Genomic DNA, 17,990 nt, shown 5'->3' with positions numbered 1-17,990 from the left:
TCTATATATGCTATACCAACATCAACCACATCATCAAACAAGCGAGAGAAACATGCTCAAGTTGTATACAGACCTCGAAATTCCACAGCTGAAAATTACCTTGAAACAACCACTCGGGTTGTTCATCAACAACGAATTCTGTCCATCTTCAGATGGCAAAACGATTGAAACCATAAACCCTACAACGGGCGAACCTATAACCTCCTTCCAAGCCGCCAGTGAAAAAGACGTCGACAAGGCTGTAGAGGCCGCCAGAAATGCTTTTGAAGGTGTTTGGTCAAAGACATCCTCTGAACAACGTGGTATATACCTTTCGAACCTTTTGAAGCTTATTGAAGAGGAGCAAGATACCCTTGCCGCTTTGGAGACTCTAGACACTGGCAAACCTTTCTATTCCAATTCCAAAGGTGATTTAACACAAATTTTGCAGCTTACTAGATATTTTGCCGGATCCGCTGACAAGTTTAACAAGGGCTCGACTATACCATTGACTTTTGAAAGGTTCGCTTATACTTTGAGGGTCCCATTTGGTGTCGTTGCTCAAATTGTCCCATGGAATTATCCCCTAGCCATGGCTTGTTGGAAACTACAAGGCGCGTTGGCTGCAGGCAACACGGTGATCATTAAACCTGCAGAAAACACCTCTTTGTCTCTGCTGTACTTTTCTACTTTGATCAAGAAGGCTGGCTTTCCACCTGGTGTTGTTAATGTTCTTCCTGGATATGGCTCAGTTGTAGGCCAAGCTCTGGCATCTCACATGGACATCGACAAGGTTTCTTTCACGGGAAGTACAAAGATCGGCGGGTCAGTGTTGGAGGCGTCGGGTCAATCTAACCTTAAGGATGTTACGCTGGAATGTGGTGGTAAGTCTCCTGCTCTTGTTTTCGAAGATGCTGAACTTGATAAGGCTATCAACTGGATAGCAGCCGGTATTTTCTACAATTCAGGGCAAAATTGTACTGCCAACTCAAGAGTTTATGTTCAGAGTTCAATTTACGATACGTTCGTCAAGAAATTCAAGGAAACCGCAAAGAAAGACTGGGATATTGCAGGAAACTTTGATCCGTTCGATAAGGATTGTGTTGTTGGTCCAGTTATATCAAGTACTCAGTATGACCGTATCAAAGGGTTCATCGAAATCGGTGAAAAGGAAGAAAAGTTGAGCAGTTACCAAACTTCCGAATTTCCAAACGGAAAAACCAAAGGCTACTTCATCCCTCCCACAATCTTCACTGATGTTCCGCAGACGTCAAGGTTGTTACAGGAAGAGATATTCGGTCCCGTAGTGGTTGTTAGCAAATTCGAAACCTACGATGACGCTTTAAAACTAGCCAACGATACCTGTTACGGACTGGCATCTGCAGTGTTCACTAAAGACGTGAAGAAAGCACACATGTTTGCTCGTGATATCAAAGCAGGGACTGTCTGGATCAACTCATCTAATGATGAAGATGTCACGGTTCCTTTTGGCGGGTTCAAAATGAGTGGTATTGGTAGAGAACTAGGACAGAGTGGTGTGGATACTTATCTTCAAACGAAGGCAGTCCATGTAAATCTTTCTTCTGACAATTAACACGTTAGAGTACAATGTAATTGTGTAGTTTTCATAAAAAGTTTGTGGTGACAATACATGAACAGTAGCCCAGTGACTAGCATTTCATATTTTACCACCTAATTAAATCTACTCATTTTTGTCCAGGACGCACGAAATGGAACTCCACATTTGCTGAAGATAGCCCTGTGAAAAAAAGATTATTGGAAAACTGCATAACTCGCTAATAGGTAATTGCGTCAAGAAGCTATTTTGATTAGAGAGCTTCTTTAGCCTTTCGACATTGCGTCGTCCTTCCTATTTTCTTTTTTCTTTTTTCTCTGGAATGACGTTTATGGTATGTTTCCCCTAGAGAACAGGCAAGCATATCGCTGTTACCGTTCGGTACCGACCTACTTCTATGCCCTTTAATACATTCAGGGATTTTCACCACTAACAATATTAAAGGATCTAAGCACTTTATTAACTTTCCCCCTTCAAGGACGAATTGCTAGTGTCGCTAAGGGGTGCGCAGTACGTGTCAGGGGCAGGGAGGAGGACATCTAACGAATAGTGTCAAAGTGTCCAAGCGTGATTAAGATAATAATAGTATAAAGTAGCAGTTTTGAATGGTGTTGTATTCAGCGCATTCCACGATTATGTTTTCTGAGTCTCCATCACCTACGTCCTCAACAAAATGTCCAAATTGTATACAGACCTCGAGATTCCACAGTTGAAAATCACCTTGAAACAACCACTCGGGTTGTTCATCAACAACGAATTCTGTCCATCTTCAGATGGCAGAGCGATTGAGACTGTAAACCCTGCAACAGGTAAAACTATAACCTCCTTCCAAGCCGCTAGTGAAAAAGACGTCGACAAGGCTGTAAAGGCCGCCAGAAATGCTTTTGAAGGTGTTTGGTCAAAGACATCTTCTGAACAACGTGGCATATACCTTTCGAACCTTTTGAAGCTTATTGAAGAGGAGCAAGATACCCTTGCTGCTTTGGAGACTCTAGACGCTGGTAAGCCTTTTCACTCTAATGCTAAGAAAGACTTGGCCCAAATAGTAGAACTCACAAGATACTATGCAGGAGCAGTAGACAAATTTAATATGGGTGAAACTATACCATTGACATTTGAAAAGTTCGCATACACTCTGAAGGTCCCATTTGGTGTCGTTGCTCAAATCGTCCCATGGAATTATCCTCTAGCTATGGCATGTAGAAAATTGCAGGGCGCACTAGCTGCAGGTAATACAGTGGTTATCAAACCTGCAGAGAACACCTCTTTATCTCTATTGTATTTTGCTACTTTGATCAAGAAGGCTGGTTTTCCACCTGGTGTCGTTAATGTTATACCTGGGTATGGTTCCGTCGTAGGGAAGGCTTTAGGAACACACATGGATATCGACAAGATTTCTTTCACAGGAAGTACAAAGGTTGGTGGGTCGGTGTTGGAGGCTTCGGGTCAATCTAACCTCAAAGATATAACCTTGGAATGTGGCGGTAAGTCTCCTGCTCTTGTTTTCGAAGATGCTGAACTTGATAAGGCTGTCAAATGGCTAGCAAATGGTATTTTTTTTAATTCAGGACAAATCTGCACTGCCAACTCAAGAATCTATGTTCAAAGTTCAATCTACGATAAGTTTGTTAAGAAATTCAAGGAAACTGCCGAGAAAGAGTGGGATTTTGGAAAGAATTTTGACCCATTCGACAAGGACTGCGTTATTGGTCCAGTCATATCGAACACTCAGTATGACCGTATTAAAAAGTTCATCGAACTCGGTGAAAAGGAGGAAAAGCTGTCCATGTTTCAAACTTCGGAGTTCCCTGTTAGGGCAGCCGAGGGCTACTTTATCCCTCCCACAATCTTCACTGATGTTCCACAAACATCGAAATTGTTACAGGAAGAGATATTCGGTCCCGTAGTGGTTGTTAGCAAATTCGAAACCTACGATGACGCTTTAAAACTAGCCAACGATACCTGTTACGGGCTTGCATCTGCAGTGTTCACTAAAGATGTGAAGAAAGCACACATGTTTGCTCGTGATATCAAAGCGGGGACCGTCTGGATCAACCAAACTAACAAGGAAGAGGCTAAGGTCCCTTTCGGCGGGTTCAAAATGAGTGGTATTGGTAGAGAGTCAGGTGACTCAGGCGTTGATAACTACCTGCAAGTAAAATCGGTACATATAGATTTTTCGTCGGATAAATAAAATCGTTAGGCAGTTATGTAAGTATGTAAATCTCAAGTTACATGAAATCTTGCTTCGTCTTACTCTTCACTTCCTCTGCCTGTTCGTGGACTTGAAGTGCGTGCCGCCATATAGAATCAAGAAGAAGAAAAATATTACAACTCGAGAAAATTGGCCATAATAACAATAAAGGGTAAAAATTTCTGAATATCTGTGATGTTTAATCGTACTACCGAATTGAAATCCAAGCATCCCTGTCCAGTATGTACGAGACGAAAAGTCAAATGTGACCGTATGATACCGTGCGGGAACTGCAGAAAGAGGGGACAGGATTCGGAATGCATAAAATTGTCGAAAGTGATAACAACCTCATCTTCTAAGGAATATCTTCCTGATCTATTACTATTCTGGCAAAACTATGAATACTGGATTACAAACATTGGGCTATACAAAACGAAATCGAATGATCTCAATAGAATACCGTCTACTTTGGGCAGAGACATCGAAGAGTGCAGGTTTTGGATGAATTATCTCGAAAGAGACCAATCGTTTCAACTAATGAACTTTGCAATGGAAAATTTAGGTGCTTTGTATTTTGGGTCCATTGGGGATATCAGCGAACTGTACCTCAGGGTAGAGCAGTACTGGAGTAGAAGACAAGACGAGAAGTACAGCGTTGACAGTCGATACTGGGATGCGCTGATATGGTCTGTCTTTACCATGTGCATTTATTACATGCCAGTTGAGAAACTATCGGAGATATTTTCTGTATACCCTCTTCAAGAACAACTGGGTAGTGATAAAGAGCTGAGCTGGGGAGACAGCTTGCAGTCAATTATGTTCAAAAACTTTGCACGCTGCACGCTCTTACAATTGAAAGAATGCGATTTCATGGCACATGCTGATATAAGGTTCATTCAGTCATATCTGATTCTTGCTACCACAACTTTTTCATATGAGGAACCATTGTTGGCAAACTCGCTACTAACACAGTGTATTCACATTTTTAAAAGTTTTCATGTGGACGATTTTAGACCGTTACTCAATGATGATCCTGTCGAAAGTATAGCAAAAGTAACTTTGGGAAGGATTTTTTATCGTTTGTGTGGGTGCGACTATCTTCAATCCGGGCCACGCAAACCAATCGAACTTCATACAGAAGTCTCTTCTTTACTACAACATGCAGCTTATTTACAGGATTTGCCTAATGTCGATGTCTACAGAGAGGAAAACAGCACGGAAGTTCTGCATTGGAAAATCATGTCATTAGATAGGGATTTAGATCAGTACTTGAACAAAGCATCAAAACCACCCTTAAAAACATTAGATGCCATCAAGCGCGAGCTGGATATCCTTCAATACAAGGTAGACTCGTTGGAGGAAGATTCTAGATCAAGTCATAGTAAATTTGAAAAGTTTATTGCAGTTTTTCAAACATCTACTGTTTCATGGAAATTATTCAAAATGTATTTAATATATTATGACACATCAGATTCGTTGCCAAAAGTTATACACTATTCTAAAGTAATCATCGGTCTTATCGTCAAGAACTTTCAAATGGAAATTGACTTTTTTAATAGACACCCAATGGTGCTGCAGACCGTTACGAGGGCGGTATCTTTCATGTGCTTTTATCAAATATTCATAGAATCGAAGGCTATCCAAGAACTTCTAATAGACCTCACTGAACTTACTGCAAATCTTCCTCCGATATTTGGTTCAAAATTAGATAAGCTAGTTTATTTGATCGAAAGGTTTAATAAATTGAAACAGCTATGGGACAATATCAGACTTTCAGACTCCGGTGATTCATTTCATCATCCTGTTTTCAAAATTTTACAAAATGATGTCAAGATAATTGAATTAAAAAATAACGAAATGTTTTCCCTCATCAAGGGACTAGGGTCCTTAGTTCCACTGAACAGACTCAGAGAAGAATCTCTGCTTGGGGAGGAAGATGAAGAAAGTACGGAGTCCAGGGAGTTTAGAGATATTGTGGAAGACTTCCAATCCGAATATAGCATTACTAATATACTCTCCTGATAAGATCCCCAACAGTGTGTAGGCTCTCCTTTGTATCCTTTTAATCCATATATAATTTTTCAGAAGTTACTAAAGCGTACATACTCCTCATAAAAGTTTGTAGTCACATCCAGGAGATAAAGTAACAATCTCCAATGATAGTTCCTGAAACACTGCAGACTCAACACCTTTCAAAAACTTTGTATAAGCCAGGAAGGTTAGCTATTTCGACGACGTCTTTGAGGATGTGTCTAGGTGCCAGAAACCTTCTTTTTATACAAGGAAAGAGGATATTTTCTAGTAGTGAAGATATATTCTCCTTTTTATCTATGAGCTGGGCCTTTTCACTTTCAGACAGCGATACTTTAGACGCATCTACTTTAGGAACCATATCCGGCACATATAGCAATGCAATCTCTTTCAAAATTCCATCCAGGCATTCTTGTTCATCTTCCCAACTCACTTCTCTACCCAAGCGATACATAAAAAATGGCAACTTAGCCATGGATGGAATGTAACCTTTTAAAAGTAAAGGCAACGTTTTCAACTTGACATATTTTAAATTACCATCTGGACTATCGTTTACTAATTCTATGGAATAGTACTCATTTAGCATGCTACTCATGTCCCATATTTTACCGATAACTTTTTCTTTTGAGACATCGTCACTCAACTCCTCGAATTCTGATAAGAGCTTATATAAGACTATGTCATCTGAGACATCTACGCTCTGTAAATTGATCTTACCGAAGTTTGCGAAGTCTGTCAAACCGATTTGATAGAATAGTTCATAGCACACAGATCCGTAATCTACTAAAAAGAGCTTCAAATCATGCTGGATTGCGGCTAATCTTCTTTCCTCATCAATAACTCCTACATAGTTTAAATTTGCGAAAATTTCCGTTAGTTCTCGATGTATTGAATCGTCTACCTTTTCGCGCATTTTTTTAATACTCGTAAGGTTTACATTGACACGCTCTTTGGGAACTGTCATATACCCGTTTTTTGAAACTGGAGGCGTATACTTTTCACTGTCGATGTTTGGAGTACTATCAGTGTCTAACTTTTGTTTCTTCCAACGCAATTCTTTCAGTTTATTATCACTGTTTGAAGAACTATCATGCAGTTGTTCGTTTTCAGCTAAACTTTCCTCTTCTCTATCTTGAAGTTGGTGGCTATTAGTTTTTGCTTCAGGCTGGTTTACTTGCCGCTTCATGGACGACTCATTGAAGTTGAACTGTTGACTTGATGATAAAAAGGACGTTATTTTCGCTTGTGAAGAATCTGTTCTAACTAGCTTATTTTCCTGTCTTTTCACACCTGCTAGTTGGTTATTAGTTGTAGGGTACGAATTTTCCACCACTTGGGCTTGTCGGAGGGCCTTCCTCTTCTCCTCATTTCCGATGTTACTACCTGATAATAATAATGATCCTGATTGGCTTGTTGAAATTGACGATGCTTTGAATGTACGTGAGGTATCTATGGTTGATAATTCGGCATGTAGCTGATTGGCGATCTTCTCTACTATCTCATCTTGGCTCAAAAAACGGACTTCCCTCTTTGTTGGATGAACGTTGACGTCCACAGAGGCCGGATCTATAAGAATCCCCAGATAAATGAAAGGCCTATTACCTTTTGGAAGATAATTGGAATAAACGCTGTTAAGTGCTCTCCTCAAAGGGTCGCACGTCACTAATCTATTATTAATGAAGAAGATTGGAGAAATGGATTTTTTGGATATGAAGTTCAAATTACAGACTCTTCCATCGACACACTCCAGATTTAGCTCTTCAATCTTGTCAATATGCAAAGAAATTATATTAGAAGCCACAGAATTACTAAACACAGTTCTAATTCTGTCCTGGACGGAGTAAGAAGGTTTAACTGCTAAAGAATAATTGGAGTCTCCAAACTTTTTACAAGAGAACCCAATACTCTTGGAATGAATAGAATACCGTCCAACAACATCTAGTATTTTAGAGTATTCATCATTTTGAGATTTCAAAGCCCTTAATCTTGAGGGAATATTAAAAAATAGGTCTTCCACTAGGATGATGGTACCGTCTTTGCCCGCGACAGGCTTAGGGCTTTCCAACATCTTTCCCTCAGCATATGAAACCCTCCATGCACATTTATCTTCTTTGACTTTAGTTGTTACTGTTACTCTTGCTACATGAGAGATACTGGCCAAAGCCTCCCCTCTGAATCCGTAGGTTTGAATCTGACTTAAATCTTCGAATTTCTGTAGTTTGGACGTCGTAAATCGCTCACATAGAATTGGCAAATCAGCTTTGCTAATGCCGGAGCCATTATCGGTGATTTGAAGAACCTTGATTCCCCCCTCCTTGACTAGAATATCGATCATCGTCGCGTTCGCATCGATGGAGTTCTCCATCATCTCTTTAAGGGCATTCACGGGCGATATTATAATTTCACCAGCGGCAATTTTATTGACCACTGATACGTCCAACGCCTTTATTTTAGAGGACATAGCTTATTGACAGGCCTCTGTTATTTGTACTTTCCGTTCATTGCCTGTATCCTATCCCATTTTTGCTGTAAGTTGTTCTAGCATTGCAAGCGCGATTACTAAACACCGAAAAACTGGTAGACTCGTCTTCGAGAGCTCCACAACTATAATGAAAAGGGTAGGCAGTCTTCAAAAGCTTCCGGCAACAGTAAACCACCTCTCTAATAGCTTTACATGCAATAGAAGATACTACATTCCTACTCTTCTTGCGATTGAACCCTAACTTGACATCTCCTAGACTCAACAACGATAGCGACTTCCTACATTTCCTTCATTAACTTGAAAAATTAAAGCAAGCCAAAAAGAAGAGCAGAGTATCCCGACGAAGCACACATTATATTCCTTACTCACTCCCGACTGGTATCAAGATAATGAACTCATGGAACCTGAGTTCTTCAATACCGATAATACACACACCTCATGACCATCCCCCGACATCTGAAGAAGCAGCAGATCAATCAAATAGTAGTCAGAACGATCATGAATCACACGACAAGAGAGCAGGTTCGGCAGATGACTTGAGTCCTATATGGCATTGCGTCATCTCTGGTGGAATTGGTGGAATAATAGGAGATTCTGCGATGCATTCCCTGGATACTGTCAAGACAAGACAACAAGGTGCTCCAAATGTTAAAAAATATAGGAATATGATCTCTGCATATCGTACCATTTGGTTGGAAGAAGGTGCGAGAAGAGGTCTATACTGTGGATACATGGCAGCCATGCTAGGCTCCTTCCCATCAGCGGCAATCTTTTTCGGGACCTATGAATATACTAAGAGAACAATGATAGAAGATTGGCAGATTAATGACACCGTCACGCATTTGAGTGCTGGATTTCTTGGTGACTTCATCTCCAGTTTTATTTACGTTCCTTCAGAGGTGTTGAAAACAAGACTGCAGTTGCAAGGAAGGTTTAACAATCCTTTCTTCCAATCTGGTTACAACTATTCAAACTTAAGAAATGCCATAAAAACAGTAATAAAAGAAGAAGGATTCCAATCCCTTTTCTTTGGCTACAAAGCTACCCTAGCCAGAGATTTGCCATTTAGTGCATTGCAGTTTGCATTCTACGAAAAGCTCAGGAAATTAGCCTTCACGATTGAAAAGAAGGACGGCAAAGATGAAGAGCTGTCCATATCCAACGAAATATTGACTGGTGCATGTGCGGGTGGGCTAGCCGGAATTATCACCACACCGATGGATGTTGTCAAGACTAGGGTACAGACTCAACAACCGCTCAGCTCGAGCAACAAAGCATATTCAGTATCGCATCCTCACGTAACAAACGGCAGGCCAGTAGCGCTTTCCAAGTCAATTCTACTCAGCCTGCGGACGGTTTACCAATCTGAAGGCGTACTTGGGTTTTTTAGCGGTGTGGGCCCTAGATTTGTTTGGACAAGTGTTCAAAGTAGCATAATGTTGCTATTGTATCAAATGACACTACGAGGATTGGGCAACGCATTCCCCAATTGATCAACAGTCCACTTTTCAAGCCTTTCCCTGTTTGCTAGGAGCCCTTCCATATAATGAGAAACTTTCTTTCCAAGCGGCTACGATAAAGAGAACGCAAAGTATCTTATATTTCCTCTCGCCATCCCACACCCAGCGTAACTCGTAATTACCATTTCAAGTATATAGATGTAAGTTTTTTCCCAAAATAAATTTTGTACATAGTAATATCCCGGCAAAAATACACATCAATGTTCCATACGCCTTTCCCTTTATTCGCAATTCTTAGTACTACGCTTTTCTGTTGAGAATCCCCGTTGGGAAGGCCAGTCCAAGCAAGCCTACAGATCCTACTTGAAAAGGGTCCTGATTCATCCTGTAATCAAAGAGCTAGATCACCGCAAAACAGACCACCATCAAGAAAACCCACGTGCTGCCCACTCTCTTGTCGGTCTGTCACGAGTCCTTTTTTTGTCCTTTCGTTTCCCTCCCTTTACGCAATATGCTCTCTTTCTCTGGATTTATCTCTTTTTCTCGGTCTTTCCGGCCAGCATTGAAAGCACCGCACGGTGAGGGTAGAAGAAAGAGCAGGAACTAGTAAAGAATAAAGCCATCGTGGGGGCTTGTCGTTGTAAAAGTTATGCGTTTCATAATAGCAAAAGAGATTGGTGAAGCGAGTTGGTTGAATCAATTAAACGTTGCTACGTTATAATTCGTGTTTTTGTTCCTAGAGGTGCGCATAGTGAATATACAACAGAAGGAAAACACATCGATAAAATATGCAGTACGTAGGCAGAGCTCTTGGGTCTGTGTCCAAGACATGGTCCTCTATCAATCCAGCCACGTTATCAGGTGCTATAGACGTTATTGTCGTGGAGCACCCAGACGGAACGCTATCATGTTCTCCCTTTCATGTGAGGTTTGGCAAATTTCAGATTCTAAAGCCATCTCAAAAGAAAGTCCAAGTATTTATAAACGAGAAGCTCAGTAACATGCCGATGAAACTGAGTGACTCTGGGGAGGCTTATTTTGTCTTCGAAATGGGCGACCAAGTTACCGATGTTCCTGACGAATTGCTTGTATCTCCCGTGATGAGCGCAACATCAAGCCCCCCTCAGTCACCTGAAACATCCGTCTTGGAAGGAGGGATTGTAAGTGAAGGGGAAGGTGTGAGCGAAAATGAACATAAAAAGCAGGAAAAGAAAGTTTTAGAAGAACCCGATTTTTTGGATATCAACGAAACAGGAAACTTGATAAGTAAGAATGATGAAACTGCAGGACCGCCTACGACTGCGGAATCCACGACTTCTGATTCAGTTGAAGGAAGAAAACTTGTCAAACAGCGCACAAAGAATTTCCAGCAAAAATTGAACAAGAAACTCACTGAAATTCATATACCCAGTAAACTTGACAACAATGGCGATTTACTATTAGATACTGAGGGTTACAAGCCAAACAAGAATATGATGCACGATACTGACATACAGCTGAAGCAATTGTTGAAGGACGAGTTTGGTAATGATTCAGATATTTCCAATTTCATTAAGGAGGATAAAAATGGTAACATCAAGATCGTGAACCCTTACGAGCACATTGCCGACCTATCACCTCCGGGTACACCCCAAACAATGGCGACAAGCGGATCAGTTTTGGGGTTAGATGCAATGGAATCAGGAACTACCTTAAATTCGTTGTCTTCTTCTCCGTCCACTTCCGATACGGAGGATGACATGTCGTTTAACAAGGAACAAAGCAGTACCAGTGAAGTCGCTGGCAAAAAGGATACAGTGAAAAGGGACAACACGGAGAAAAGGTATATAAGAACCATAAGATTGACCAATGAGCAGTTGAAGTGTTTAAGTCTAACCTATGGTGAAAATGACTTGAAGTTCTCAGTAGACCATGGAAAAGCTATTGTCACTTCAAAATTATTTGTTTGGAGGTGGGACGTCCCAATTGTTATCAGTGATATCGATGGAACCATCACAAAATCGGATGCCTTGGGTCATGTCTTGGCTATGATAGGAAAGGACTGGACACATCTGGGTGTTGCTAAGTTATTCAGTGAGATCTCCAGAAATGGATATAATATACTTTATCTAACGGCAAGAAGTGCCGGGCAAGCTGATTCGACGAGAAGTTATTTGCGATCAATTGTACAAAATGGGAGCAAACTACCAAACGGGCCTGTCATTTTGTCGCCGGATAGAACAATGGCAGCGTTAAGGCGGGAGGTAATACTGAAGAAACCAGAAGTCTTCAAAATTGCATGCCTTAACGACATCAGATCGTTATATTTTGAAGATAATGATAACGAGGTGGACTCGGAGGAAAGATCGACCCCGTTTTTTGCCGGCTTCGGCAATAGGATCACCGATGCTTTATCATATAGAACAGTAGGAATACCGAGTTCCCGGATCTTCACAATAAATACGGAAGGTGAGGTTCATATGGAACTATTAGAATTAGCAGGGTATAGAAGTTCTTATATTCATATCAATGAACTTGTTGACCATTTCTTTCCGCCAGTTAGCCTTGACAGAAACGATTTGAGAAGTAATGCTTCCATAGTTCCTGGATCTCCACCTAATAAAACGTTAGATAATGCCGACGTAGAGAACAACCCTGGTTATAAAACACTATTTAGGGGAAACCAAGAGGAGAAATTTACGGATGTAAATTTTTGGAGAGAACCTTTAGTCGATATTGATAATTTGTCGGATATCAGCAGAGATGATTCTGCGAATACCGATGAAGATACAGATGTGTCACAGCAAGGTAGCACTAGTAGAAGCAGAACGAACTCTGCCAAAACCTTTAGGGCCAATAAAATTCCCCAAGGACGCGCTGACAGCACAAAAAGCAATGAAGCCTTAGCTGCCTCATCAGATGTAGAAGATGCATCTGATTTTAAAGGTTTCCGTAGTAGCTCAAGGTCCACACCCAGTAAATCAACAAGATCCAAAGGAGATATTGGGAAGCAAATATACCTTGAGCTGGGTTCACCACTTGCCTCGCCAAAGATGAAGTATTTGGATGACATGGATGATTATGAGTATAACGACGGCAGATCAAAATCAAGGAGAGCATCTTCAGGGGCTGCAACAAGTATTGATAAAGAGTTTATGAAACTATCCATGTCCAAGGCTGGTGCTCCAACAAGCGGTGTCTCGAAGATCAGCGTTTTGGACGACGTACATTCACGTGAAAATTCGGATACCGAATCACGAAGGGAACAAAGTGATGATGATATAAAGCGTAAGCGGCTACCCCCCAACTCCATCAACGAAAATGATTTGGAAGCGAGAATAAGCGATGAGTTTGACGACGACGACGAATTCGACGAGGACGAATTCGAAGACTGAAATTACTTCTTTAGCCGCATATTACTATAAATACCAATACTGCATACTAAATAAGATTATAAGTACTAAATATACATTTTTAGTTTTATTTAAGAAAAAGAAAAAAAATTCTCTAGAAGAAAAAACTATACGATGTTGGGCACGAACCAGCATTCTTCCCTCTGGGTTATTTTGCTAATTACATAAATTTTCAAAATGTCAAAGTAAATGCCTCTCTCTGTACGCACTCAAAACTCGCTTGCTGCAACAGGTATTACGTACGTACATCAGGTGAAAAAAGCGGCCAAGAAGCAATGCCGAGAAACAATGCCTGTACAGCAAGAAGAGGAAAGGTACAATAAAACATTGTTGTAAGACACTACCAACCAAGATTTGTATCGCATTTCTGTGTGGCTCTAATAGATTTTCCGGTTTTTCCACTTTCACTCTTTATTTTTTCGTACTTTCATAAGGCTACTGTGAATTAAGGAAAAGGTGCATGATAAAGATATGGATAACACGTCCAATATAAATACTAATGTGCGCCCTGAGAACACTGAATGTGGTTCAACCCCAAATGACAAAGGCTTGAATGGTCATATTCCTCTGCAATTTGATGAGAATTCCCGAGTGTTTGTTTCGGATGCAATGGCTAAGAACTCTAAACAATTATTATACGCTCATATATATAATTATCTCATCAAAAACAATTACTGGAACTCTGCCATTAAATTTTTGAACGAAGCTGACCTTCCTTTGTCTAGAATGAACGGGGCTTCCTCAGGGGAAACAAACAGCTTGAATTCAAGCTTAAAGAATGGATTAATGGACGTTGCTTCCAAAAATGATGTTTGTAGTGAAGATGGATTGTTACCTTCGAAAATGCTGATGGACGCCAATGACACGTTTCTACTGGAATGGTGGGAAATTTTTCAATCATTATTCAACGGTGATCTTGAATCCGTTCGCAATCAAAACCATAACCCTGTAAGAGAAAGAATAGTACCTCTCTTACCAGCTAATTCGAAATCCAACATACCACCACAGTTCTCTAACCTCTCGCCAAGTACTGTTCCGCCTACTCATAATAACTTTCCAGTAACGGAGGAGAATTTCAGATCCAATGTTAATGTGAATAATGTTAATTTAAACGATCAAACCAATCGAAACGTTCCTGAAAGATTTGTACCAAGAACTACCGGTAGTTATGATAAACCCAACAGCAGTACCTTTCCAGCTGATGCTACCATAAACAATGATATTGCGGCTCAGCAGTACGCAGCTATCAACCTACAACAGCAACAGCAACAGCAACAGCAACAGCAACAACAACATCAACAACATCAACAACATCAACAAAATCAACAACGGCAGCAACAGCAGCAACAGCAGCAACAGCAGCAACAGCAGCAACAGCAGCAACAGCAGCAACAGCAACAGCAGCAGCAACAGCAGCAACAGCAACAGCAACTTCAACAACAACAGCAACTTCAACAACAACAGCAACAGCAACAGCAACAACAACAACAGCAACAGCAACAGCAACAGCAACTTCAACAACAACAGCAACAGCAACATCAACAACAACATCAACAGCAACATCAACAACAACATCAACAGCAACATCAACAGCAACATCAACAGCAACAGCAACAGCAACATCAACATCAACAGCAACAGCAACATCAACAGCAACCGCCACATCTGACCCCATATCCAATTATAAATTCACAAATGGTTCCTCATCTTCCAATATCAGGCCCAGTGGAAAACTCTCATCCAACCGGGATAATGCCTTCAATAGCTCCCGCAAATCAACAGTTTGCTTCACAAAATCAGCCACCAATGTTTCCTGACCAACAGCGATTCTTTCAGTACCAATTGCAGCATCAAAATCAAGGACAAGCGCCAGCTTTTCAGCAAGGCAGATCTGGCAGGTTCGATGACATAAACGCTATAAAACTGTTCTTCCAACAGCAAGCACTGCAGCAAAATTCACTGCAACAGACTCCCGGAAATCAAAATTATCAGCCTAATACACGAGCTAATACTGCGGAGGAAACTACACCTGTCAATGATAATAATACAAATTGTAATAGTTTGTTGCAAGAACGTATACGAGCTCAATTTAATAAAATGAAAGCAATTCCTCAGCAAATAAAAGGTCAAAGTGGAGCCACAAATCCAGTTCTTAACGATCTAACTTCTCAGCAACAATATATGCATATGATGATGCAGAGAATGGCTACTAGTCAACAACTACAAAATGGCGGTTTTCCTTCCGACGGCCGCATACCGCCAACTAACAGCAATATCTCATTACAGGGAGGAAGTATGGGACCTCCCGTCATGGAAAATGGGCCGATAAGGCAGACAAATCAGCCTGGTCCAAACCCAATGGTTAATATGCAACCTTTATATCAAAATGCTTCTTCAGCAATGCATGCATTTGCGCCACAGCAACCGTTTCACCTACCACAGCAGTATAAAGCTAATCTTTCGCTATCACAGAGTGATCCTGCTGCTGTCTTCCCCCCATCAAATAATAACAGTAATACGCCTACGGTCTCACAACCGTCTTCGAAGCGTACTTCAAGCTCCAGCACAACTCCCAATATGACCACTACTGCACAGCCCAAACGGAAGCAGCGAGTAAGTAAGTCGAAAACCAAGGAATCGAGAAAAGCTACTGCTTTACAAAAGAATCTGAAATCCAAGAAGGTCGAACAAAAGGGTGATCCAACTCCTTCAAACTTCATTAACGTCACTTCCAAGGATAAAAGCGGCAAAAATGTCATAAAGTCACAAACCATTGACTCACAGCAACAGCCCAATGGCTCCCTTGCTATAGATGCGGAAACTTTTGACATCTTTAATATCGGTGGCTTTTCTCCGGATCTAATGGACAGTTAGCAGTCGAAAACTAATTTTTTTCATTACTGGTGTGGTGTAATTGGTCATACCAATTTTTGCATAGCAAGACGCATATTTTTCATACCTGTAGTATGTTAGCGATTTGTATTTTAACACATTCTATTTAATTCTGAGGCAGATATGAATATTGTGATGGAAGTCCTTTTTTTTAAGGCAATGTTCTTGAGTATATAGATATTCTAGAAGTTCTCTCCCAGGGTCTAGGAATTCACAAAAAAGAGATCAACAATTCTACATAATATTGTAAATTTTTTTCATCTTCTTTTTATAAGTTATCATCCATTTACCGTATTACATTATTGCTGGAACAATAACCAGCTATTCATCAAGTACTAGTACAGCTGATTAATACATACATTCATGTAACTAAAATATTATCATATACTGCGTTAAGAAGATGACGCAAATTACCAGACTAGTAAAATAAGATTCAGAACTGTTATCGTATTTAATGGAAGCTGAAGCACAAGGATTGATAATGCAATAGGATGGATGATAACAACGTATAAAATGAAGGAAGAAATAAGAATAAGATTATGTAAAAGTGTCGATTCCCTTTCGTAGATTCCTAAATCCATGAGGAGAACTTTTAGTATATTCTATATACATAACATTATTAACCTTATCAAAAATGGAATCCCAACAAATGTCACAAGATTTTACTGGACAGCAATTATCAATTCCTCTCGCTTTAAACTTCCCCTAATTTCAATGACAGTTGAATTTTGTACCACATCATCTTTTTAACATGATTTAAGATAATTCACTAGCAACAACTATAACAACCTTTGTTGGAACAAGCAGATTCATACTTATTCACATAACTAGTCATCATCACTATCTAAAGTATACATATTGTATTCCAAAGTGTACTTCGCATATGTTACATAGATGTGGCATCTTTAGTAGGATGAAGGAATGCTAACCGAGCTGTTGGAGAGTGGGGTTGACTGAAATCAAAGTGTTGATAATTCGTAGTATTAATTAAGAATAAAAAGCAAAACACGTTCTTATACTATATAAGAGAGGTATATAAAACACACACCGATTGGACATATTAAGTATGTTCAACATAATAATAAACTAGGGAATTTACTATAAGTTCAGTGTAACGACACATATCATTTATATATACATTCCAAGTTGATGTTCCAATTAATGGATCTTTGACTCCAAGTGCACCCACCAATAGAACGTCATTTAAACATTCTTCATCCTGAAACAAGGACTAGTTATGTGAATAATGATGAACCTACTTGTTCCAACACAAAGGTCCATTATTGAACATCAACTTGGAATTTATATATATATAAGTGATATGAGTCGTTACATTGAACTTATAGTAAATTCCCTAAACACTGTTGAAAGCAAATAAGCAGCTGTCTCATGAATTTGAAAGCGCTGCAAAATCTCTAGCAAACACAAATAGTAGAGTATCATCATTAAAAATAATAATCTGTTGTATCTCAAAATGAGATACCTCAGCATTACTAGATTTATCAACCTAGACATAAAACATGTATGAAACACGTACGAAACAATAGTTCCAAAACAGACAAGATTGAGTATACTAGGCAGCCTACTTGCCTAAGATGAACCAAACCAACCAAACGTATAAATACCTGAACAATTAGTTTAGATCCGAGATTCCGCGCTTCCACCCTTTAGTTAGATTTAGATCTTATATAGATTATATAGGATAAGTAACATTCTGTGAATCACGTTAATAATAAGTCTGACAACAAGTTACTCTCCTAAACGAATTTAGGATTGTCAAGACATCCGGTATTACCCGAGCTCGTAATACAACATAATCAATAAAACATTGGTTTCGTGGTCTAGTCGGTTATGGCATCTGCTTAACACGCAGAACGTCCCCAGTTCGATCCTGGGCGAAATCATTTTTTCTCTTTTTTCTTAATAGAAACGCACGTAAAAAAAAGCTGAAATGTAAACAAAAGTTTACTGATCTGTATAAATA

The 17,990-nt window shown here is 39.9% G+C and overlaps 7 protein-coding genes and 1 non-coding gene across 8 annotated transcripts; 7 read left to right on the top strand and 1 right to left on the bottom strand.

Moving 5' to 3' along the window:
• Positions 1 to 7: 7 nt before the first annotated feature.
• SKDI13G3000 (aldehyde dehydrogenase family protein) lies at positions 8 to 1,573 on the top strand (the record flags this gene model as incomplete). The annotated part of the gene is made up of 1 exon (XM_056230409.1): positions 8 to 1,573. The coding sequence occupies one exon, from the start codon at positions 8 to 10 to the stop codon at positions 1,571 to 1,573; it is 1,566 nt and encodes a 521-aa protein (XP_056084330.1).
• A 655-nt stretch (positions 1,574 to 2,228) lies between these two features.
• On the top strand, positions 2,229 to 3,749 carry SKDI13G2990 (uncharacterized protein; the record flags this gene model as incomplete). The annotated part of the gene is made up of 1 exon (XM_056230408.1): positions 2,229 to 3,749. One exon carries the CDS (start codon positions 2,229 to 2,231, stop codon positions 3,747 to 3,749), a length of 1,521 nt encoding a protein of 506 aa, XP_056084329.1.
• Positions 3,750 to 3,944: 195 nt separating this feature from the next.
• Positions 3,945 to 5,771, top strand: CEP3 (Cep3p; the record flags this gene model as incomplete). Its single annotated transcript, XM_056230407.1, has 1 exon — positions 3,945 to 5,771. One exon carries the CDS (start codon positions 3,945 to 3,947, stop codon positions 5,769 to 5,771), a length of 1,827 nt encoding a protein of 608 aa, XP_056084328.1.
• Positions 5,772 to 5,931: 160 nt separating this feature from the next.
• On the bottom strand, positions 5,932 to 8,241 carry MLH1 (mismatch repair ATPase MLH1; the record flags this gene model as incomplete). The annotated part of the gene is made up of 1 exon (XM_056230406.1): positions 5,932 to 8,241. The coding sequence occupies one exon, from the start codon at positions 8,239 to 8,241 to the stop codon at positions 5,932 to 5,934; it is 2,310 nt and encodes a 769-aa protein (XP_056084327.1).
• A 410-nt stretch (positions 8,242 to 8,651) lies between these two features.
• Positions 8,652 to 9,755, top strand: MME1 (Mme1p; the record flags this gene model as incomplete). The annotated part of the gene is made up of 1 exon (XM_056230405.1): positions 8,652 to 9,755. One exon carries the CDS (start codon positions 8,652 to 8,654, stop codon positions 9,753 to 9,755), a length of 1,104 nt encoding a protein of 367 aa, XP_056084326.1.
• Positions 9,756 to 10,510: 755 nt separating this feature from the next.
• Positions 10,511 to 13,096, top strand: PAH1 (phosphatidate phosphatase PAH1; the record flags this gene model as incomplete). Its single annotated transcript, XM_056230403.1, has 1 exon — positions 10,511 to 13,096. The coding sequence occupies one exon, from the start codon at positions 10,511 to 10,513 to the stop codon at positions 13,094 to 13,096; it is 2,586 nt and encodes an 861-aa protein (XP_056084325.1).
• Positions 13,097 to 13,585: 489 nt separating this feature from the next.
• On the top strand, positions 13,586 to 15,988 carry MSS11 (Mss11p; the record flags this gene model as incomplete). Its single annotated transcript, XM_056230402.1, has 1 exon — positions 13,586 to 15,988. The coding sequence occupies one exon, from the start codon at positions 13,586 to 13,588 to the stop codon at positions 15,986 to 15,988; it is 2,403 nt and encodes an 800-aa protein (XP_056084324.1).
• A 1,848-nt stretch (positions 15,989 to 17,836) lies between these two features.
• Skdi_13.trna17V lies at positions 17,837 to 17,910 on the top strand. Its single transcript has one exon. It is a non-coding gene; the product is annotated as a tRNA-Val (tRNA).
• The last annotated feature ends 80 nt before the right edge of the window (positions 17,911 to 17,990 follow it).

This window comes from Saccharomyces kudriavzevii (genome assembly GCF_947243775.1).
Source record: "Saccharomyces kudriavzevii IFO 1802 strain IFO1802 genome assembly, chromosome: 13".
NCBI classification, from domain to species: Eukaryota; Fungi; Ascomycota; class Saccharomycetes; order Saccharomycetales; family Saccharomycetaceae; genus Saccharomyces; species Saccharomyces kudriavzevii.
This window is presented reverse-complemented; position numbering and strand designations above follow the sequence as displayed.